The sequence below is a fragment of the Oncorhynchus nerka genome, linkage group LG5, assembly GCF_034236695.1.
Source record: "Oncorhynchus nerka isolate Pitt River linkage group LG5, Oner_Uvic_2.0, whole genome shotgun sequence".
NCBI classification, from domain to species: domain Eukaryota; kingdom Metazoa; phylum Chordata; class Actinopteri; order Salmoniformes; family Salmonidae; genus Oncorhynchus; species Oncorhynchus nerka.
The window spans coordinates 64,852,033-64,875,786 of record NC_088400.1 but is presented as its reverse complement, the minus strand read 5'-3'; the positions used below and the strand labels follow the sequence as shown (position 1 = coordinate 64,875,786).

The following is a 23,754-nucleotide window of genomic DNA, read 5'->3' as shown; positions in this document are numbered from 1 at the left end:
TCTCCGTCTCTCAGTTTCTCAACCTCTCTATATCTCTATATCCTTCTCCGTCTCTCAGTTTCTCAACCTCTCTATATCTCTATATCCTTCTCCGCCTCTCTGTTTCTCAACCTCTCTATATCCTTCTCCGTCTCTCTGTTTCTCAACCTCTCTATATCTCTATATCCTTCTCCGTCTCTCTGTTTCTCAACCTCTCTATATCTATATGTCCTTCTCCGTCACTCTATGTGCATCAGTTCAGAATGCCAGACGGTCATTAAGGCCAATTTGCTTGTTCCTGCCCACTCCCAGTCACGTCCGCCTCACCAGCAGCCTGGGTGGTGCTACCAGGGCAGGCAGGCTTGTGTGTGTGTGTGTGTTCTTATCAAGCTTTCTTACTCGGAACCTGGGCGTCGTAACACATATTTGGGATAATGATTAAATAATCATACTTCCAACATTCATCATGTATAAAACACTATCAATAGCCTGACACACCTGGGATTACCAGCTGTGGGGATTAGTATACGACTACATTGAAAGACAGACAACTTGGGAAAGGAGGGATGGAAGAACAGATGGCGGACAAGATGGAAGGGCAAAACAAGGGAGGGAACAACAAACAGAAAGAGAACCGGATAGAGGTAGAGAGAGCACGGCCAAAACAATCAGACAAGCCTTCATGGCGGAAAATGATTCATCTGAACGTTTCACAGACAATTCAGTTGACCTAATGTAACACCTGCTCAATCATAAAGAACGCCCTGCTCAATCATAAAGAAACATCGACAGCATCCAATCAGGCACAGACAACAACAACAAAACTCCAATATCCATGCCACTTCTTAGCGAGACAAACACTGAACTCTTACCCGAGTCTGACAAGAGAAAGCATCATCACATTACTGTATCCGAGTCAAAAACATATCGCCTCTTTCACAAGCACAATACCAAAGGAGGCACACAACAGTCTACACTGGACTGGAGTAACACGAGTTGGATAAAGGCTAGGACAGGAAGGGGGTAGCCTATGTGTCAGTGTCTGGGCCTGGGCTGTTCAGTATCTAGAGATGCTGACGCTGCAGAGCACTACAGAGGGGTCACAGTGAGGTTCAGAGGTCAGGTAAAGGCCACCGCTGGGCCGAGGAAACCGAAATCGACACTGACAGATAGAGAGGGTGTTCTATGGGATGAAAAGGAAACTGAAATATAAATGACTAGGAATCATGGTCATGGGATCGAGGTGTAACAGAACAAAAGTGGGGGGAAATGTATAGGGACAGTTTTCTGGACACAGATAATTACTGGTCCTGAAGATGCCATTGAGAATGATTTCTAATCCAGGCCTAGCTTTAATCTGTCTGGGAAACCGGCCCCTAGTGTGTTGTTAGGGCTGAATCCTACCATTACATCCACACTTGAATCTCTGACTTTTAAGTAAATCATACATGGATGTCAGTGGAGGCTCCTCAGAGGAGAAAAGGGAAGACCCTCCTCCTCATTGAATTTCATAAAAATAAAAAGTGAAACATAAAAAAAACTATAATTTTTAAATAAAATTATACTAAATGTATCCAAATATGTGTCACCAAATAATTGATTAAAACACACTGCTTTGCAATGAAGGTCTACAGTAGCCACAACAGCACTCTGTAGGGTAGCACCATAGTGTAGCCGGAGGACAGCTAGCTTCTGTCCTCCTCTGGATACATTGACTTCAATACATAACCTAGGAGGCTCATGGTTCTCACCCCATAGACGTATACAGTAATTATGATGACTTCCAGAGAATGTCCTCCAACCTGTCAGAGCTCTTGCAGCATGAACTGACATTTTGTCCACCCAATCAAAGGATCAGAGAACGAATATAGTACTGAAAGCATAAGCTACAGCTAGCTAGCACTGCAGTGCATAAAATATGGTGAGTAGTTGACAGAGAGAGAAAGACAATAGTTGAACAGTTTTGAAAAATTACATTTCTTCAAAAATGAAGGAGATGCAAGAGAGAGGGAGAGAGAGAGAGCTAGCAATATTTTTTTCACTTTCACTTACTTAGCTAGCTAGCTAGATTAGCCTATTCAAACACCCGGTTCAAACTGAGAAGGCTTCTGTTAGCTAGTTGGCTATGGCTATCCAACACTGGAACTCTTGCAAGTCAAGGTAAGCCTTGGGTTTAATTAATGTATTGCCTGCTGGTGTAACTGAAAGTACTTGCTGACTGTACACTGTACTGCATGATTGTAGCGGGTTTACTAATGTGATAGTTCTATTAGCTATGTTGACTATGACGTTAGATAATATGGTGACAACTATGTAGGCTGTGCGTAGTGGTTATGATATGATATTTTTTGGGATGGTCACAGACAGCTGATGTGTTGTGCACTAAAGTCCACAAGCGAAGGGAAAAGGTGAGAGAAGGAATTACAACAAGAAAAGTGATCATGCTGTTTGTATGTGGATGCTATGAAAGTGAACTGTGTTTGCGTGTGATTAGGGGTGTATTCATTCCGCCGATTCTGTTGAAAAACGTTTCCCAAAACAGAAGCAAATGGAATGAAATGGGGATAAACATATCCAAATTTGTCCAATAGAAACTATTGTTTGCAACTGTTGGACTAATGAATATGCCCTAGATCAGCTAGATGTAGGCAAGAGCGTGCAAGGAGGTTATGAATGTGTCACTGTCTGTCACCTTGATTACAAAAAATTATCATCTTGACCTGTCGTAAACTTTCATTCATAGGCTAGGTTGTAACAACCTCATGATGGGTACAGGGAAATTAGAGTATCATGTAGTAGCCTAAACCGATCAATGTTACATTGAAATGGGTGAATGGAATATGAATATGACAGTCATCCAATATGTTGTAATAGAAATAAGGTCATGCTCATAAAATAATGAATCGACCTCCCTCATCTTAAACGGCACCGTCCACCACTGATTGACGTCAATGGGAAATGAATGCAGAAATGTGAGTGGCATACAAAGACTGTAACGAAGTGGAAATACTGGCACCGTCTAATGCCATCCAATAACATGGTGCCAATCTTTCCTGTTTGTTTAGGACGGGTGCCTGAAGAATTCTCTCTTTAGCGAGTTCTACCCAGTAGACGGCGTGTAGAAAACAATCTCTGAAGCTCAACTTCAGACGGCTTCAGGGATATAAGAACATCTGACAAACTTTTGGTTTTGGGCTGAACTATACCTTTAAATAGCTTCCATTCCCTGACAGCATGACACAGCAATCCAAGTCCCTGAGGTGCACATCAATGAGGCTAAAATTAAGACTTGTATTTTTCCAGTTTAACAGACTTTGTAGTCCAAGGCAGGGTGAATGTTTTAGGTCAAAATATTCAGGCAAATATGCCCTCTGTAATAGTATAGCTCGGCTGGGGCTTGGATTAACACGGACTCCCATGATCCTTTCCTACGCATATTCAGCAACACCCTGAGCAAATAAGGATATAACCATTTAACAATTACCACTGAACACAATAGTGATTTCCTGTCACAGCTTGCCTTGTGCAATAAAAGTGACTACAGTGAAAAGGAGATGAACGTCTCATCATGTAGGTCCTGCATCCTGGCACATAAAACATACAGACCAGCCTCATCCAGTAATGCATTACTTCAGAGTTGACCAATAGGCGGATGTTTAAGTCAGTGCTTATTAGTGCCATGATGAGAAACTCCACCAAGCATTACAAGGTTATGTACTGTATGTTATTACACTCTGGTGGGTGGCTGAACAGACCCTTTAACACTGTACACATAGAACCCTGGGTAACACACACAGGACAGTACACAGAGGTGCACGGTGAACACACTTTCACCACTGTCTCAAAACAGTGAGCGTAAGAGCTAGCTACGCATGACAAACACATGCACACACACACACACACACACTCACTATGCAGGCGCTGACAGCTCTGTGAGAATCGGTAGAAGCTCTTCACTTCCTCCAGAGAGATGTGGACACATCCTCCTCCGTGTCCGCTGGACTGCAAACGCATCTCCATCTCATCCCTCTCTCCCATCTTCTCTTCTTTTTCCTTCATATTCTCATCACTCTCTCCCGTCCTCATCACCACCTGTCACAGAGATATGAACCAGTGCAGCTGTCATCCCTCTCTTCACACCTCTATATTATGATGTCCCTCCCTCCCGCTCTCTCTCCCTCTCTCTCCCACCTTCCAAACAGCTGCAGTAAAAATGAGTAGCTCTCAACACTTTGTCGGTCTTTCTTTCCACTTCGCCTTGTGTGTCCTTTGAGGGTTTTTTTCTTTCTTAGAGCTACGCCTCACACACACACACACACACACACACACACACACACACACACACACACACACACACACACACACACACACGGTTTCACTTCTGCCATTGAGCTGGATTTACCTGACTGCCTTACTCCGCTACAGTGCAACAGAAACAGACCTCTCCACCCTAACCACACAACAAGACTCCTGTAAGGTTCCAGTCACATTGTAGCCATCTCTCTTACTCAGCTACTCACAATAAAGAGTATTCTGACAGGGAGGCTGAAACAGAACACAGTACCAGCACCTACAGGAAACCAACCCACACTGACCTGAGTGCTCCTACAGCTCTGTCTCAGACCAGCAGCAGAACCACTGACCTCGGGCCATTGACCTGAGTGCTCCTGCAGCTCTGTCTCAGACCAGCAGCAGAACCACTGACCTCGGGCCATTGACCTGAGTGCTCCTGCAGCTCTGTCTCAGACCAGCAGCAGAACCACTGACCTCGGGCCATTGACCTGAGTGCTCCTACAGCTCTGTCTCAGACCAGCAGCAGAACCACTGACCTGAATGCTCCTACAGCTCTGTCTCAGACCAGCAGCAGAACCACTGACCTCGGGCCATTGACCTGAGTGCTCCTACAGCTCTGTCTCAGACCAGCAGCAGAACCACTGACCTCGGGCCATTGACCTGAGTGCTCCTGCAGCTCTGTCTCAGACCAGCAGCAGAACCACTGACCTCGGGCCATTGACCTGAGTGCTCCTGCAGCTCTGTCTCAGACCAGCAGCAGAACCACTGACCTCGGGCCATTGACCTGAATGCTCCTACAGCTCTGTCTCAGACCAGCAGCAGAACCACTGACCTCGGGCCATTGACCCGAGTGCTCCTGCAGCTCTGTCTCAGACCAGCAGCAGAGCCACTGACCTCGGGCCATTGACCTGAGTGCTCCTACAGCTCTGTCTCAGACCAGCAGCAGAACCACTGACCTGAATGCTCCTACAGCTCTGTCTCAGACCAGCAGCAGAACCACTGACCTCGGGCCATTGACCTGAGTGCTCCTGCAGCTCTGTCTCTTCTTATTCCAGCAGCAGAAACGGCCAGCTGCCATCCTGGCCCAATCACACACAACGGAGACTATCTAGTGGACAAACGTGTGAATGGAGGCCAGTAGTTGTAACTACAACATCATAGGAAATACTCTTAGCATGTTGACCTCTACAACTGTTTCAGCTCTTCACAGGGTGGTTCCAGAGAGGTTATCCATTAAATCAAATCACATTTTATTGGTCACATACGTGTGATTAGCAGATGTTATTGCGGGTGTAACGAAATGCTTGTGCTTCTAGCTCGGACAGTGCAGTAATATCTAACAAGTAATATCTAACAAATTACACAACATATACCCAATACACACAAATCTAAGTAGGAATGAATTAAGGCTATATACATATGGACGAGCGATGTCAGAGTGGAACGTATACAGAGCGGATACAGTAGAATAGCATAGGGGCAAAAACTGTATATACACTACCATTCAGACATTGTTAATGTTGTAAATGACTATTGTAGCTGGAAATGGCTGATTTTTAATGGAATATCTACATAGGTGTACAGAGGCCCATTATCAGCAAACATCACTCCTGTGTTCCAATGGCACGTTGTGTTAGCTAATCCAAGTTCATCATTTTAAAAGGCTAATTGATCATTAGAAAACCCTTTTGCAATTATGTTAGCACAGCTGAAAACTGTTGTTCTGATTAAAGAAGCAATAAACTGGCCTTCTTTAGTCTAGTTGAGTATCTGGAGCATCAGCATTTGTGGGTTCGATTACAGGCTCAAACTTGCCAGAAACAAAGTACTTTCTTCTGAAATTCGTCAGTCTATTCTTGTTCTGAAAAATGAAGGCTATTCCATGTGAGAAATTGCCAAGAAACTGGAGATCTCGTACAACGCTGTGTAATACTCCCATCACAGAACAGCACAAACTGGATCTAACCAGAATAGAAAGAGGTCCCATCGATGTGGATAGGGGGGTGCTCCCTTTGCTGTTTCCTTTAGTCCACGATCATCTGCTTTGTTTTGTTGACGTTGAGTGAGAGGTTGTTTTCCTGACACCACACTCCGAGTGCCCTCACCTCCTCCCTATAGGCTGTCTCGTCGTTGTTGGTAATCGACCCTACTACTGTTGTGTCTTCTGCAAACTTCATGATTGAGTTGGAGGCGTGCTTGGCCACACAGTCAGGGAGTACAGGAGGGGGCTGAGCACGCACCCATGTCCCCACAAGGGGCCCCAGTGTTGAGGATCAGCGGAGTGGAGGTGATATTTCTTACCTTCACCACCTGGGGGAGGCCCGTCAGGAAGTCCAGGACACAGTTGCACAGGGCAGGGTTCAGACCCAGGACCTCAAGCTTAATGATGAGCTTGGAGGGTACTATGGTGTTGAATGCTGAGCTATAGTTAATGAACAGCATTCTTACATAGGTATTCCTCTTGTCCAGATGGGATAGGGCAGTGTGCAGAGTGATGGCGATTGCATCGTCTGTGGATCTATTGTGGCGGTAAGCAAATTGAAGTGGGTCTAGGGTGGCAGGTAAGGTAAAGGTGATATGATCCTTGACTAATCTCTCAAAGCACTTCATGATGACAGAGGTGAGTGCTACGGGTGATAGTCATTAAGTACAGTTACCTCTGCCTTCTTGGGTACAGGAACAATGGTGGCCATCTTGAAGCATGTGGGGACAGCAGACTGGGAGAGATTGAAACAAACCAAACACACCAGCCAGGTGGTCTGAGCATGCTCTGAGGACGCGGCTAGGGATGCCATCTGGACCGGCAGCCTTGCGAGGGTTAACATGTTTAAATGTTTTACGTCATCCACGGAGAAGGAGAGCCCACAGTCCTTGGTAGCGGGCCGCGTCGGTGGCACCGTGTTCTCCTCAAAGCGTGAAAAGATGGTGTTTATCCTGTCCAGAAGCAAGACGTCGGTCTCGGCAACGTGGCTGGTTTTCATTTTGTAGTCCCTGCCACATACGTCTTGTGTCTGTGTGACTCCACTTTCTTTATACTGACGTTTAGCTTGTTTGATTGCCCTGCTAAGTGAATAACTACACTATTTATATTCTGCCGTATTAACCTGTTAAGCCCACCCGACACGCAGGCGTCTCATCTAGCTATCTGGAAATGCAAATGCGCTACGCTAAATGCTAATAGCACTCGTTAAAACTCAAACGTTCATTAAAACACACATGCAGGGTACTGAATTAAAGCTACACTCGTTGTGAATCCAGCCACCAAGTCAGATTTTTAAAATGCTTTTCGGCGAAAGCATGAGAAGCTATTATCTGATAGCATGCAACACCCCGAAATACCTGAAGGGGACGTAAACAAAATAATTAGCATAGCCGGCGCTACACAAAACGCAGAAATAAAATATGAAACATTCATTACCTTTGACAATCTTCTTTGTTGGCACTCCTAGATGTCCCATAAACATCACTATTGGGTCTTTTTTTTCTCGATTAAATCGGTCCATATATACCCTAAATATCGATCTATGAAAAGGGTGTGATCCAGGAAAAAACAGCGTTTTAAAACGCAACGTCATTTTTTTAAATTAAAAAAGTCGACGATAAACTTTCACAAAACACTTCGAAATACTTTTGTAATCCAACTTTAGGTATTAGTAAACGTTAATAATCTATCAAATTGATCACGGGGCGATGTGTATTCAATAGCTCCACGTCTTGAAATCATGTTCGGAAATTTCTACTCCAAAACATCCTGTCGGAGACCGGAAGGAATGGGCTCTCTCTTACTCGTTTGACCAAGAAACAAAGCCCAGGCAATTGACAAGACTGGTGACATCGTGTGGAAGCTGTAGGACTTGCAATCTCAGCCCCATGTAATTTGCTTTCCAATAGACAATACATGCAAGTGGCGCATTGATATATTTTCCAGATTTTGGTGATCAGTTTTTCGATGAAACACACGTTATGTTATAGTCACAGCCGTGATTTAACCAGTTTTAGAAACATCAGAGTGTTTTCTATCCACACATACTAATCATATGCATATACTATATTCCTGGCATGAGTAGCAGGACGCTGAAATGTTGCGCGATTTTTAACAGAATGTTCGAAAAAGTAGGGGGTAGGCTTAAGTTAACAGTCACCTTGCCATTGTTAAATGTGGTGGTTCGCGCTTTCAGTGTCGCACAAATGCTACCATCTATCCACGGTTTCTGGTTAGGGTAGATTTTAATAGCCACAGTGGGTACTACATCTCCTATACACTTCCTTATGAACTCAGTCACCGTATACGTGTATATTATTTTCGCACGCTTCCTGGAACATATCCCAATCCACGTGATCAAAACAATCCTGAAGCGTGGATTCCGATTGGTCAGACAAGCGTTGAATAGTACGAAGAACGGGAACTTCCTGTTTGAGTTTCTGCCTATAGGACGGGAATAGCAAGATGGAATCGTGGACAGATTTGCCGAAAGAAGGGCGGGGGAGGGCCTTGTAAGCATCCCGGAAATTTGAATAGCAATGGTTGAGAATCTTAGTAATGCTAGTAAGACAGTCAATATTTTGGTAGAATTTCAGCAGCCTAGTCCTTAGATTTGCTTTGTTAAAATCCCCAGCTACAATACATGCAGCCTCAGGATATGTGGTTTCCAGTTTGCATAAAGTCCAGTGAAGTTCTTTGAGGGCCGTCGAGGTTTCGGCTTGAGGTGTGATGTAAACGGCTGTGGCGATGACGGAGGAGAATTATCTTGGGAGATAATATGGTCGGCATTTAATTGTGAGGTATTCTAGGTCGGGTGAACAAAATGACTTGAGTTCCTGTATGTTCCTAAAATTCCACCATGAAACCCCCCGCCCTTCTGCTTGCCGGAGAGATATTTATTCCTGTCTGCGCGATGTACTGAGAATCTTGCTGGCTTTATTGACTGACAGAGTATCCCGAGAGAGCCATGTTTCTGTGAAACAAAGTATGTTACAGGCCCCAATGTCTATCTGGAAAGAATCTTTGCTCTAAGCTCATCAACTTTGTATCCAAAGACTGAACATTAGCAAGCAATATACTCGGAAGCGGTGGGTGGTGTCCACTCCTCCTAAGTCGAAACAGCAGGCCGCCTTGAATGCCTCTCCTCCGCCGCCGATGTTTTGGTTTGGCCTCCGGAATAAGTTAAATTGCTCTGGGGGCCTACCGGGTGGCACAGTGGTTAAGGGCGCTGTACTGCAGTGCCAGCTGTGCCACCAGAGACTCTGGGTTCGCACCCAGGCTCTGTCGTAACCAGCCGCGACCGGGAGGTCCGTGGGGCGACGCACAATTGGCATAGCGTCGTCTGGGTTAGGGAGGGCTTGGCCGGTAGGGATATCCTTGTCTCATCGCGCACCAGCGACTCCTGTGGCGGGCCGGGCGCAGTGCGCGCTAACCAAGGTTGCCAGGTGCACGGTATTTCCTCCGACACATTGGTGCGGCTGGCTTCCGGGTTGGATGAGCGCTGTGTTAAAGAAGCAGTGCGGCTTGGTTGGGTTGTGTATCGGAGGACGCTTGACTTTCAATCTTCGTCTCTCCCAAGCCCGTACGGGAGTTGTAGCGATGAGACAAGATAGTAGCCACTAACAATTGGATACCATGAAATTGGGGAGAAAAAGGGGGTAAAAAATTTAAATAAATTAATTAATTGCTCTGGGGAGAGTGAACAAAGGATCTGCAAACATACCCTCGTAAAACTGACTATCCTACCGATCCTCGATTTCGGTGGTGTCATTTACAAAATAGCCTCCAACACTCTACTCAGCAAACTGGATGCAGTCTATCACAGTGCCATCCGTTTTGTCACCAAAGCCCCATATACCACCCACCACTGCGACCTGTATGCTCTAGTTGGCTGGCCCTTGCTACCTATTTGTCGCCAGACCCACTGGCTCCAGGTCATCGATAAGTCTATGCTAGGTAAAGCTCCACCTTATCTCAGCTCACTGGTCACGATAAACAAAACAAAAAACAGTAGCACGCGCTCCAGCAGGTATATCTCACTGGTCATCCCCAAAGCCAACACCTACTTTGGCCACCTTTCCTTCCAGTTCTCTGCTGCCAATGACTGGAACGAATTGCAAAAATTGCTGAAGCTGGAGACTTATATTTCCCTCACTGACTTTAAACATCAGCTATCTGAGCAGCTAACCGATCGCTGCAGCTGTACGTAGCCCATCTGTAAATAGCCCATCCAATCTACCTACCTCATCCCCATATTGTTTTTATTTACTTTTCTGCTCTTTTGCACACCAGTATTTCTACTTGCACATCATCATCTGCACATATATCACTCCAGAGTTAATTTGCTAAATTGTAATTACTTTGCTACTATGGCCTATTTATTGTCTTATCTCCTCATGCCATTTGCACACACTGTATATAAGACTTTCTTTTTTTCTATTGTATTATTGACTGTACGCTTGTTTATTCCATGTGTAACTCTGTGTTGTTGTTTGTGTCGCACTGCTTTGCCCAGGTCGCAGTTGTAAATGAGAATTTGTTCTCAACTAGCCTACCTGGTTAAATACAGATGAAATAAAAATAAAATCTCCTTCGGCGCCATCTTCATCAGCTAGATATCAGGATCAAGTGAGGCAATGAACTCTCGAGGGCAAGTACTGCACTTCATTAAACCACCCAAGTAGCTGCAGGGAGATTCCTGTAGGAGCCATTTCATACTGACGGTAGCTTTCTGTAAACACAGGCCGACAACAGCTTTTCACACACACACACAATCCGCAAAAGAACACCCCACGGAAGCACACCCAGGGTCCGATGCACGCACGCACGCACGCACACACACACACACACACTCCCCTAACCTGTGTCCCGGCGGTCCCAGTAGGTGCTCTTGCGTCTGTAGCTGAGGTTGTCTGTAGCTCTGTGGGCCAGGACAATGACAGACAGGCTGTGTAGGACCTGACCCAGTCTGGACAACAGATGTGATGAAGCCTCCTGCAGCTGTCCCTGACGCACAAACTCCGCCAGAGACATGACAGAGTGTGTGAGGGATAGAGTGTGTGTATGTATGCAGATTCGTGGGTGAGTGTTCCGGAGTCCCCAAGTCGAGCCAGGCCGCACTAAGCTACACTCAGTGTATGTGTGTATTCCAGTCTCTCCAAATCAAGTCTAAATGAGTCAAACCAAGCCGCACTGTGCCAACCAGTGCCTCTGACTCCTTCACTCCTCAGCCAGTCTGTTTGTGATTGTGTGTGTGACTGGGGAACACATCTTAGTGGTGGTGGTACGTCCGGTTGACAGCAGAGAGGAAGAGAGGGGTGGGACCCGGGACGGGGGATGGAGGGAACACAGCGCTGGCTGCTGTTTAAGACCACCAATCCCCTTCTGCTGCACTAATTATACCAACAGCCAGCCAAGTGTAATCTGTGCATGCTCAGGGACCACGCACGCACGTACGTACGCACGTACGCACAGACAGTTTACGATGTGAGCACACTGTGAACAATGCCATTGTCCACTTCCTCCACAGCAGCACCAAACCAAGGCTGTGACAATAAAGGACGCATTAGTTCCAGATTCAGAGACTTCTCAATATCGGGACTCTCTCTTTCCTCAGTCAACTCTATTGCCTTGGCCTACCACATCTGATAGCATGATCTGCAGCCAGACATACAGTGGGTATCCCTCCACACAAGATGGGTATTCTCCACCCCCCTCTTATCACATAGAAACAAACTGCGATTTACAGAGCCAATCACCCAGTACAATATCCCTGGGTAGTCAATGGATCTCTGATGCCGATCTTTCACAAGCAGGCTCTCTGTGCGACTCTCTCGGTCTGTCTGGAGAAACACTTCACTATCACACAACAGAGCCAACACTCTAGAGACAGACAGAGGGAATGGCAGCTACTATACACCAGGCACTTATTTCATTATGGAAAATGTTCAGAGTTGTAATAGAAATGTATGTTCTATGACTGACAGGTTATTTCCCCATGATAGGAAGTTAGAAAGGTCATTTTCTGCACAATGTATCTCCATCTGCCTGGAATATAAATTCAGCTGAAGTTTTAGCACTTTTGAGGTATGGAAACTTCTGACAAGCTTTGATTTTGGTGTGAACTACTCCTTTAAAAAGGGATAGTTCTCCCAAAGCTAGTCCGTGGACAAGGTAAGACAGCAATCCAATCCATTGTGTACCTGGCCACTGTCTCCAAACTGTTTCAATTTTTTTAGCAAACGCCAGTGAAAGTCAATATCCCAGATATTATAATTTTTTGCTTGCCTCAAAATATTTACTTTAAGATGATCTATTGTTTGGAAATGTGGGTGAACTATCCCTTTAAGTGGGTCTGTCACGCCCAAATTGCTAACTTTTTGGCTCGAGGGCCACATCGGGATTTTCAAATTCAATGGAGGGACCAATTGTTTGTTAAAATCAATTTGCGGGGGCCTCCCGAGTGGCGCAGCGGTTTAAGGCACTGCACAGTGACTCTGTAGCGGGCCGGGCTCATGCACGCTGACACGGTCGCCCGGTGTACTGTGTTTCCTCCGACACATTGGTGCGGTTGGCTTCCGGGTTAAGCGGGCATTGTGTCAAGAAGCAGTGCGGCTTGGCTGGGTCGTGTTTCGGGGGGACGCGCAGCTCTTGACCTTCGCCTCTCCCGAGTCCGTACAGGAGTTGCAGCGATGGGACACGACTGTAACTACCAACTGAATACCATGAAATTGGGAATATTTTTTTGTTGTAAAAATATATATATTTTAAATGTCTCGTGGGCTGGATTAAGAAAACACTTAGACAATACCAGAAAGCGTTACAGCCTGAATTCATAAACGGCTCTTTTAGAAGATGGAGCCCCTCTAATTACACTGCTACTGTTAACTAGGTCAACATCGCACAGTAAGGACAAATAATACAATGACTTTAGGCCATTTGTACTCTCTATGCTAATTAGAAGCCATGGGTCATTGATTGTGATGCACAGAATCCCTCTCTGCAGCCCCGCGACAAAGTGGGAAAACATTCATTAGCAACCAGTCACAATTCAAGGAGATTAGAATTCTCCTGAACACAGTTCTTACAGTTAAGAATCAAGAAGTTTAGAATTCTCCTGAACACAGTTCTTACAGTTAAGAATCAAGGAGTTTAGAATTCTCCTGAACACAGTTCTTACAGTTAAGAATCAAGAAGTTTAGAATTCTCCTGAACACAGTTCTTACAGTTAAGAATCAAGAAGTTTAGAATTCTCCTGAACACAGTTCTTACAGTTAAGAATCAAGGAAGTTTAGAATTCTCCTGAACACAGTTCTTACAGTTAAGAATCAAGGAGATTAGAATTCTCCTGAACACAGTTCTTACAGTTAAGAATCAGGAAGTTTAGAATTATCCTGAACACAGTTCTTACAGTTAAGAATCAAGAAGTTTAGAATTCTCCTGAACACAGTTCTTACAGTTAAGAATCAAGAAGTTTAGAATTCTCCTGACAGTTCACAGTTAAGAATCAAGAAGTTTAGAATGAACACAGTTCTTACAGTTTCAAGAAGTTTAGAATTCTCCTGAACACAGTTCTTCAGTTAAGAATCAAGAAGTTTAGATTCTAACAGTTCTTATAGGATAAAGTAATCCTTCTCACCCCCCTTAAAAGATTTAGATGCACTATTGTAAAGTGGCTGTTCCACTGGATGTCATAAGGTGAATGCACCAATTTGTAAGTCGCTCTGGATAAGAGCGTCTGCTAAATGACTTAAATGTAAATGTAAATGTAATTCTCCTGAACACAGTTCTTACAGTTAAGAATCAAGGAGATTAGAATTCTCCTGAACACAGTTCTTACAGTTAAGAATCAAGGAGATTAGAATTCTCCTGAACACAGTTCTTACAGTTAAGAATCAAGGAGATTAGAATTCTCCTGAACACAGTTCTTACAGTTAAGAATCAAGTCATTATGAGTTGCAAATGGGAACTTAAGATAATATGGAGATTCATCTCTAATACTGTACATGAAAAAGGGACTATTACTTTATTGATTATCATTCATGCTTCGCTAAGCAGCTGTGTGTGATGCTGAAGGCACGAGGCTGCACCCCTCTCATGTATTAACCATGAGTTTTATGTGGTCACTCGCACCTAGTTCACGATGCATCACTGTCCTACACTTTATCATCTGCCAGATGATCACGCCTGCAGGTTCATCACAGGGTCAGTAAGGGACCTTCCAGAAATTAATAGACACAGATCCATTCCCTCCGTGACTTTGATACTCAACAGACACACAGGCACCAGAACACAGACAACAAACAGGGATACTAATGAAACAAAGTGAGTTAGTGTCAAGAACAAGAAGGCCATTCATCTCAATGGGGGGGAAATAGTGTCATGGGTCTTGTGACGTGTCCAAATAAAGCCAGGTTGCAGTAAGACATGCATTGACATTGCGACACCTCTCCTACCAAATATATCGCCACTTAAATAAAGCTGCTCCGTGACTGTCTATTCTAATCCAACACACAGCAAAATGCATGAGAGCTCACTACGTGTCATATCGTGGATAGAAAAGTGAATCCACGGTTTCACAGATCAACATGAGCGATCAATCAATGAATCGGTACTAAACGTCATTATCTCGCATTTATTGAGCTACACTGCCACCACGTGGTTAAATACTCAAACTCATTCTACCTCAAATATCTCAAGACAGCTCTTGTTGGAAGTGTCTAGCTAGCACAAGTGTAGATACTACTACTGTATACTCCAGTTATCTGTAATATTGTTTGTTTTCTAACCATGACAGTTGTCTAAACATGATTTACTTACTAGATTCAAACAAGCGGGAATTGACATTGACAAGTCTGTGCGTCAAGTTTGACCTACCTAGAAAACATTATCTGAAGTCTGCCCCGTTTGTAGACTACTTTCCAAGTTTCTGAAATCACTTCGATGTTAACTACTTAAGTAAATTTACCTGCTATATCGTGGATTTCCACTGTATAACTTCACATGCGTTCTGCTGCGTTCTCGAAATCCAGCACAATGGCCAAGTCACATGCCCCCTTCAAACTAATTAGGCCTCAACTCAGAATGCGTCCAGCAAGAAGAAAAAAAACTCACCGGGAGCGTGATGTATTAAATTGAATTTATTCGAAAATACTTTCTTTTTTTTTTAGACAAAGGCCCTCATATAGTCTATTTAGAATGCACCCCTGATGCTGACAAAAAAAAACGAAGTACAAACTGTAAAAAACTTGACTTTATTATTAAAGAGATGACAGGATGTTTGTGTCCATGGCATGTCATTTCTATACATCTGTGCTATACAATGGACAGGATTTACAGACAGAGGTCTTGCAGTAGCATCTTCTCTTGGCACACCCCGATGAGAACTTGTGATTGGAAAGAAAGACAGGGGAGCCTGCTGGGAGAGGTTAAAACACTAAAGGGTGCATCTCAAATGGCACCCTATTTTGTATGGCGCCCTATTATGTATGGTGCCATTTAGGACGCACACAATAGCTTCCTTGCCTCCTTTCCTTCACCTGCTCTGCTGACAGGTGAATGAAAGCAAGTCCTGGTAAGCATCTTCCATATCGCTTTCAGATCAGTGAAAAGGGAAGGGAGGTGAGGAAGCCATCTCTGACTATTGAGATACACCTGAATACTACAGTATACTCCATCATAGGGGGGTTTGAATGGCTAGTTATGTCACCATTCCACTTGTAGCTTCTTCAAGGTTTAATGTCGCAGTATGACAAAAGTATTTTCCCAGGTTCGTCTGAGTGGTCAGAAGAGAAAAGTGGCATAAGTTGGGTGCAACACGTTTGACAAATCTGTCTTGTACAATTAAGGAATTGAGCTGGTTCAACATGACAGTTTGACATGCAGAACAGAGGCCATAGTCTGCAAGGAGAATCAAGAGAAACCCAGTTAAATAATACAAAACACCAATAAAATCATAATGTCTGTCCGTCTTTTAGCCTTAGGGGCTGTGGGCATTGTTCTTGAATCTCTTTAGAGAGGTGGGTGGGAGCCTGCTGTGTTGGTTCCATAACACAGTTGTTAAACAGCTATAAGTGTTTATTAACAGTTATAAAACACACCGCAGACTTTAAGACACTGGTATGAAAAATAAACAAACGTCAGTAAGAAAAACGAAACAAAATATTCACAGAACATCTAAACAAACCAATCAAATCAAGACATTCTGTTCATTATCAAATGTACAATATGAAATTCACACGGTGATGGTAGCCTATCAGACACCTCAAAGAGGTGAGGGTGAACACAGCTGGAGGCTGGAGGCAGACTACTAAAACGAAAGGCTTCTAAAACCACACCTCCCAAGAGGGGACTGTGAAAGAGTGGGAAACGTGGATGTGTGTGTGTGTATGGTGAATTGAGCGTGTGTGTTTGTTTGTGTGAGTAATTTGCCAATGACATTGGGGGAGGAGGCAGGGTTTCAAAATGTTCTGTTTGTTTATGTCATAGTGAAATGAATCCCAGTTAGCCCTATTTGTCTTGAGGTGTTAAAATGCAGGGCCAAATGGAATCTGTGAAGTCACCACATCATCCTCTTATTGTGCGTTCAAGACAACTGGGAATTCAGAAAAAAACTAGGTCAAATCATAACGTCAGTGATCATCAGGTCGGAAAGTCAGAGCACTGGAAAGAGGCCCCGAGTTCCTGACTTGGAATTCCGAGTTGGATGACCGCTCAAAACAGGTTTTCCAAGTTGGAGCTTGTTTTTTTTTTATACAGAGTTCCCAGTTGTTTTGAACACACTGAAGTCAGAGATTTCAGAGTTCCTAGTTGTTTTGAATGTGGCATCATCTCCACCTGGCTCTATTATGATGTCATCACAACAGATTCTGTCTGGCTCTTTTGTGATGTCAATGTTCTGTCTGGTTCTATTGTGATATCATCACAACAGATTCCATCTAGCCCTAATTTAATGTCATCTTCATGTCATATATAAATACTATCAAGGCAGATTCTGTGTGGCTCTCTGTCCCCATGTGATGACATGGTGGTGTGCGTCAGGTCAGATGTTGGAGGGCCGTCGGCCCCTGGTGGTCCCCAGCGAGGCCCTCAGACGGGGATCTCTGGCCCGGTAGTGCTCGTTGAAGTCCAGTCTGAAGCTGAGGAAGCGCAGGCTCTCGTCTGGACTAGTCATTATCAGCACCAGGAACTGCTGCACTATGCCCTGAGGAGCACAACCAACCACAGATATTATCGACTGAACACTACCACAGACAACCAGACGGTCCTATCCACTGAACACAGACAACCAGACGGTCCTATCCACTGAACACAGACAACCAGACGGTCCTATCCACTGAACACTACCACAGACAACCAGACGGTCCTATCCACTGAACACAGACAACCAGACGGTCCTATCCACTGAACACTACCACAGACAACCAGACTGTCCTATCCACTGAACACTACCACAGACAACCAGACTGTCCTATCCACTGAACACAGACAACCAGACTGTCCTATCCACTGAACACAGACAACCAGACTGTCCTATCCACTGAACACTACCACAGACAACCAGACTGTCTTATCCACTGAACACAGACAACCAGACTGTCCTATCCACTGAACACTACCACAGACAACCAGACTGTCCTATCCACTGAACACTACCACAGACAACCAGACGGTCCTATCCACTGAACACTACCACAGACAACCAGACTGTCCTATCCACTGAACACTACCACAGACAACCAGACTGTCCTATCCACTGAACACTACCACAGACAACCAGACTGTCCTATCCACTGAACACTACCACAGACAACCAGACTGTCCTATCCACTGAACACTACCACAGACAACCAGACTGTCCTATCCACTGAACACTACCACAGACAACCAGACTGTCCTATCCACTGAACACTACCACAGACAACCAGACTGTCCTATCCACTGAACACTACCACAGACAACCAGACTGTCCTATCCACTGAACACTACCACAGACAACCAGACTGTCCTATCCACTGAACACTACCACAGACAACCAGACTGTCCTATCCACTGAACACTACCACAGACAACCAGACGGTCCTATCCACTGAACACTACCACAGACAACCAGACTGTCCTATCCACTGAACACTACCACAGACAACCAGACGGTCCTATCCACTGAACACTACCACAGACAACCAGACGGTCCTATCCACTGAACACAGACAACCAGACGGTCCTATCCACTGAACACTACCACAGACAACCAGACTGTCCTATCCACTGAACACTACCACAGACAACCAGACGGTCCTATCCACTGAACACAGACAACCAGACGGTCCTATCCACTGAACACTACCACAGACAACAAGACGGTCCTATCCACTGAACACAGACAACCAGACGGTCCTATCCACTGAACACTACCACAGACAACCAGACGGTCCTATCCACTGAACACAGACAACCAGACGGTCCTATCCACTGAACACTACCACAGACAACCAGACTGTCCTATCCACTGAACATAGACAACCAGACTGTCCTATCCACTGAACACTACCACAGACAACCAGACTGTCCTATCCACTGAACACTACCACAGACAACCAGACTGTCCTATCCACTGAACACAGACAACCAGACGGTCCTATCCACTGAACACTACCACAGACAACCAGACTGTCCTATCCACTGAACACTACCACAGACAACCAGACTGTCCTATCCACTGAACACTACCACAGACAACCAGACTGTCCTATCCACTGAACACTACCACAGACAACCAGACTGTCCTATCCACTGAACACTACCACAGACAACCAGACTGTCCTATCCACTGAACACTACCACAGACAACCAGACTGTCCTATCCACTGAACACTACCACAGACAACCAGACTGTCCTATCCACTGAACACTACCACAGACAACCAGACGGTCCTATCCACTGAACACTACCACAGACAACCAGACGGTCCTATCCACTGAACACTACCACAGACAACCAGACTGTCCTATCCACTGAACACAGACAACCAGACTGTCCTATCCACTGAACACTACCACAGACAACCAGACTGTCCTATCCACTGAACACTACCACGGACAACCAGACTGTCCTATCCACTGAACACAGACAACCAGACTGTCCTATCCACTGAACACTACCACAGATAACCAGACGGTCCTAGTGAAAGCCACTGTGGCAGTGAGAAGAGAGTAAGACCCATACCTGGTAGAAGTGTGTTAGTATCCGTAGCTGAGAGCGCATTTTTGGTATGGTTTCCTGGAACTCTTGGATCCTCCTGTTCTCCTCTGCCTCCTGTTCAGCCGTCACGCCCCACTCACCCTGAAAACACACACACAGACAGGCAACATTAGAGGTGTCAAGTTTCAGACGGAACTTTGTTGCTGCAGCATCAGTGTGGTATCAAAGTGTGGTACCAGAAACCCTAGACCCACTCCAATTTAAATACCACCGCAACAGATCCACAGACGTTGCAATCTCGATTTCAGTCCACACTGCCCTTTCTCACCTGGACAAAAGGAACACCTATGTGAGAATGCTATTCAATGACTACAGCTCAGCGTTCAACACCATAGTGCCATCAAAGCTCATCAATAAGCTAAGGACCCTGGGACTAAACACCAACCCTCTGCAACTGGATCCTGGACTTCCTGACGGGCCGTCCCCAGGCGGTAAGGGTAGGTAACAACATCCGCCACACTGACCCTCAACACAGGGGCCCCTCAGGGGTGCGTGCTCATTCCCCTCCTGTACTCCCTGTTCACTCATGACTGCACGGCCAGGCACAACTCCAACACCATCATCAAGTTTGCCGATGACACAACAGTGGTAGACCTGATCACCAACAACGACGAGACGGACCTCCTCCCTGTAGGCTGAGACCTGGCCGTGTGGTGCCAGGACAACAACCTCTCCCTCAACATATCAAGACAAAGGAGACGATTGTGGACCACAGGAAAAGGAGGACCGAGCACACCCCCATTCTCATCGACGGGGCTGTAGTGGAGCAAGTTGAGAGCTTCAAGTTCCTTGGTGTCCACATCACCAACAAACTAACATGGTGCAAGCATACCAAGACAGTCGTGAAGAGGGCACGACAAAACTTAATCCCCATCAGGAGACTGAAAAGATTTGGCGAGTCCTCAGATCCTCAAAAGGTTCTACAGCCGCACCATCGAGAGCATCCTCTGGTTGCATCACTGCCTGGTATGGCAACTGCTCGGCCATCCGACTGCGAGGCACTACAGAGGGTAATGCGTACGGCCCAGTACATCACTGGGGCCAAGCTTCCTGACATCCAGGTCCTCTATACCAGGCGGTGTTGGAGGAAGGCCCTAAAATTCTCCAGCCACCCTAGTCATAGACTGTTCTCTCTGCTACCAGACGGCAAGCGGTACCAGAGCGCAAAGTCTAGGTCCAAGAGGCTTCTAAACAGCTTCTACCCCCAAGCCATAAGACTCCTGAACATCTAATCAAATGGCTACCCAGACTATTTGTATTGCCCCCCCCCCCCCCCTCTTTTACACCGCTGCTACTCTCTGTTGTTATCATCTATGCATAGTCACTTTAATAACTCTACCTACATGTACATATTACCTCAACTAACCGGTGCCCCCGCACATTGACTCTGTACTGGCACCCCCTTGTATACAGTCTCGTTATTGTTATTTTACGGCTGCTCTTTAATTACTTGTTACTTATATTTCTTATTCTTATCTGCATTGTTGGTTAGGGGCTCGTAAGTAAGCATTTCACTGTAAGGTCTACACCTGTTCTATTCAGCATTTCACTGTAAGGTCTACACCTGTTCTATTAGGCGCATGTGATTAATACAATTTGATTTGAAAGAGTAACCAGTGCCATCTCTTCACTTCAGTAAATGAGTAACTAACACCCATACTAAACTGTTACAGATTCCCACTCTATGACCCCAGCATTCTCCCCATAGAGACATGACCTTCAATGTCTTCTCTACTCGCATACTTCTCATTCACACTCAACGCCTCATTATTTAAAGTTAATATAAAATCCAATATCCCCCCCCCCCCCATCGCTGACCAATAGCTTCTGTCACCCCAAACCCTCTTACCTTGGACCTCAGTCTTATTTACAAGCTATTAAAAGAGAAACTTGGCAAACGCCGAGGCTGTGTTTGTTTTTCTAACACTTAAGAGTTTAATAGTCTGATGCTCAGGGCCTGTTAAATCAATGAAATGACACCACCAGCATGGCCAATGGCCATTAAGGGGGGAACTTGAGTTGGCCCCTGGCCGGGTTCCAGACGACTTGGAACAAACAGGACATGGGACTCTCTGAAGACTACATGGCCCTCCAATTGCGCTCTATAACTAAAAGTGATCATCACTATAAGTAGTTGAATTGGGCCAGTACACACCGGTACTAAATACCAACACCTCAAATGTTCTACTGCATGAGTACCGGCACCTCTTATAGAATATTGGCTTAAAAATACTGCAGAGTACCGGAACCTAAATATAAACAGTGCAGGTAAGGCTGTGAAGGTCACGAAACTTCGTCAGCCGGTGATTGTCAAGCAAATAACTGCCAGTCTCACAGTAATTGACCGTTAATGAACATTAACACATTCAGTATCTCCTGGCTTCCACACCAATGCAGACCTTTGGAATGTCTACATTTCAAAAGTCTAATAAATTCATGTAATTACAGCCTACACCTTCACAATAAATCCATGATTTATTTTAGTCAGGTCTAAAGACACATGATATGAAGAAAATGTAGTGTATTTCAGAAGAACAGAATAGCATACTCTGAGTTGTCCTTATGAAAGGTCCTGATCTGGCGATGCCATATGGCTGTGGGCTACACTCATTTAGTAGACAAGATTTGCTTAGAATTCCGTGGCATTATTTTATCGTTTTTTTTATAGTATGAAGAATACAATTGAACAAAGCTGAATAAAATATTAAGGATACCTTCTCCCAACGATTTGAGGGAACGCCCACATGCGGCAATTCAGTGTTGAGCAGTTAACAAAGAAATAGGTACTCCTTAATTTAGAGTTATTTATGTGCCTTTAGGTGTGATACAAATGTTGGGCTGTATGTATTGATTTTTTAATATATTCTAAGGCTGCATGATGTGACTAATGATGATTTGAAAAAAAGTAGCTTGAAAGGCATGAGCTCTGCTTTGTTTTTGTGCAGACTGTACACACTTCATCAGTCTCTCATTCACAATTTGACAAGCACTTGATAATGACTCGAATTTCCCAGCGGCATCCCCTTTTGTGGCCGTAATGCCCCTAAAACAAAGCTCCTCTAACTCACATGGCGCCCCGTCACGTGATCTAGTCTTTCTCACAGGTTACAAGTGAAGACAGACACATCGGGGACGCAATGCGCCCGTCCTTATCTAATTACGAGGTGCATATTGAAGATATTGGAAGAACTGTGCACATTTACTTTTCGTCAGCCAAAAAGATGAGTAGGCCTAACAAACAGCAAAAGCACTAGCCTATGTCAATCTACTATCCCCCATAGTACTAAATAATATGTGAAATCTGTTTTGATTTAGAATGGACCATTATCATGCACCTGTCTCGAAACTGGGGCAGAGGGATAAAAATATATCTAGGCAATTAAATAGCAAAAACGGAGGACGTGTTTATTTTCATGCCAGCCAGGTAGGCTATACTCCTGTTGTAAATATAAGCTATGTGCTTAATATTAGGAAAGTTTAAAAAATAAAATATAGTAGGCCTAGCCAATAGAAAGCTGATGGGATCCTCCTCTTTTTAATAGAAGCCATCACTCTGTTTTCTCACGCAATTGCATAGCCTATTAAAATGTTGTGCAACATGAGCTCTCATGAAGTGTTTGATTAGATTTTCGAATACATTTGCATTCATTTCAGAGTGATTAGAGGGACAATAGAGTGCTGAGTACTAGGCAGTTACCAAGTTTGGTAGGCTACTGAAGAACAGCAGCAGCATCAGAGCTTGGAGAAGCCTAATTACCCTAACTAAACAGTCATGTGGAATTTGACTGCCTTCATGACTCGTGACCGCCAGTGTGGCAGTAATACGGTCACCGTAACAGCCCTAAGTGCTGGCACCCATTTCAGTCCACTTCAAGCCCCGATCCTTCTACCTCAGAATCCCTCTGCTTCTTCCGCTCCTCGTACTGCAGCCGCAGGGTGAGTTCCTCCAGGGCAGAGCGGTACAGAGAGTCCTGGGCACTCTGGAACTCTATGATCTGGTCAAAGATCGCCCTCAGCTGGTTCAACAAGGACTGGAGAGAGGATAGCGGGAGAGAAAAACATTTTAGATGACATTAGAGTTTATTAGTCACATGTACAGGGTCGCAGATGTAATAGCTGGGTACAGGGAAATTCTTAAAGGGATACTTAGAGATTTTGGCAATGAGGCCCTTTATCTACTTCCCCAGAGTCAGATGAACTTGCTGATACCATTTGTTAAGTCTCTGCGTGCACTTTGAAG

General features: G+C 44.9%; 2 protein-coding genes across 11 annotated transcripts in view; both read right to left on the bottom strand.

Annotated features, from left to right (window-relative positions):
* LOC115120228 (guanine nucleotide exchange factor DBS-like) overlaps positions 1-15,320 on the bottom strand; it is an 87,981-nt gene extending 72,661 nt beyond the window's left edge. For 8 of the 9 annotated variants that reach the window (XM_065018913.1, XM_065018915.1, XM_065018914.1 and 5 more), the window contains exon 1: positions 3,891-4,139. In XM_065018913.1, coding sequence (XP_064874985.1) covers positions 3,891-4,065 — 175 coding nt within the window. In that variant the 5' untranslated portion in view covers positions 4,066-4,139. Of the gene's footprint in view, positions 1-3,890; positions 4,140-15,221 lie in introns of those variants that run through there. The other variant, XM_065018920.1, reaches the window with a different exon arrangement.
* Positions 15,321-15,488: 168 nt separating this feature from the next.
* The window catches only part of LOC115124833 (gamma-tubulin complex component 3 homolog), a 33,128-nt gene continuing 24,862 nt past the window's right edge, over positions 15,489-23,754 (bottom strand). For both annotated transcript variants that reach the window (XM_065018911.1, XM_065018910.1), the window contains exons 19-21: positions 23,405-23,545; positions 19,479-19,595; positions 15,489-17,456 (exon numbers count right to left, since the gene is read on the bottom strand). In XM_065018911.1, the coding sequence (XP_064874983.1) occupies positions 17,295-17,456; positions 19,479-19,595; positions 23,405-23,545 (420 nt within the window). In that variant the 3' untranslated portion in view covers positions 15,489-17,294. The remainder of the gene's footprint in view (positions 17,457-19,478; positions 19,596-23,404; positions 23,546-23,754) is intronic.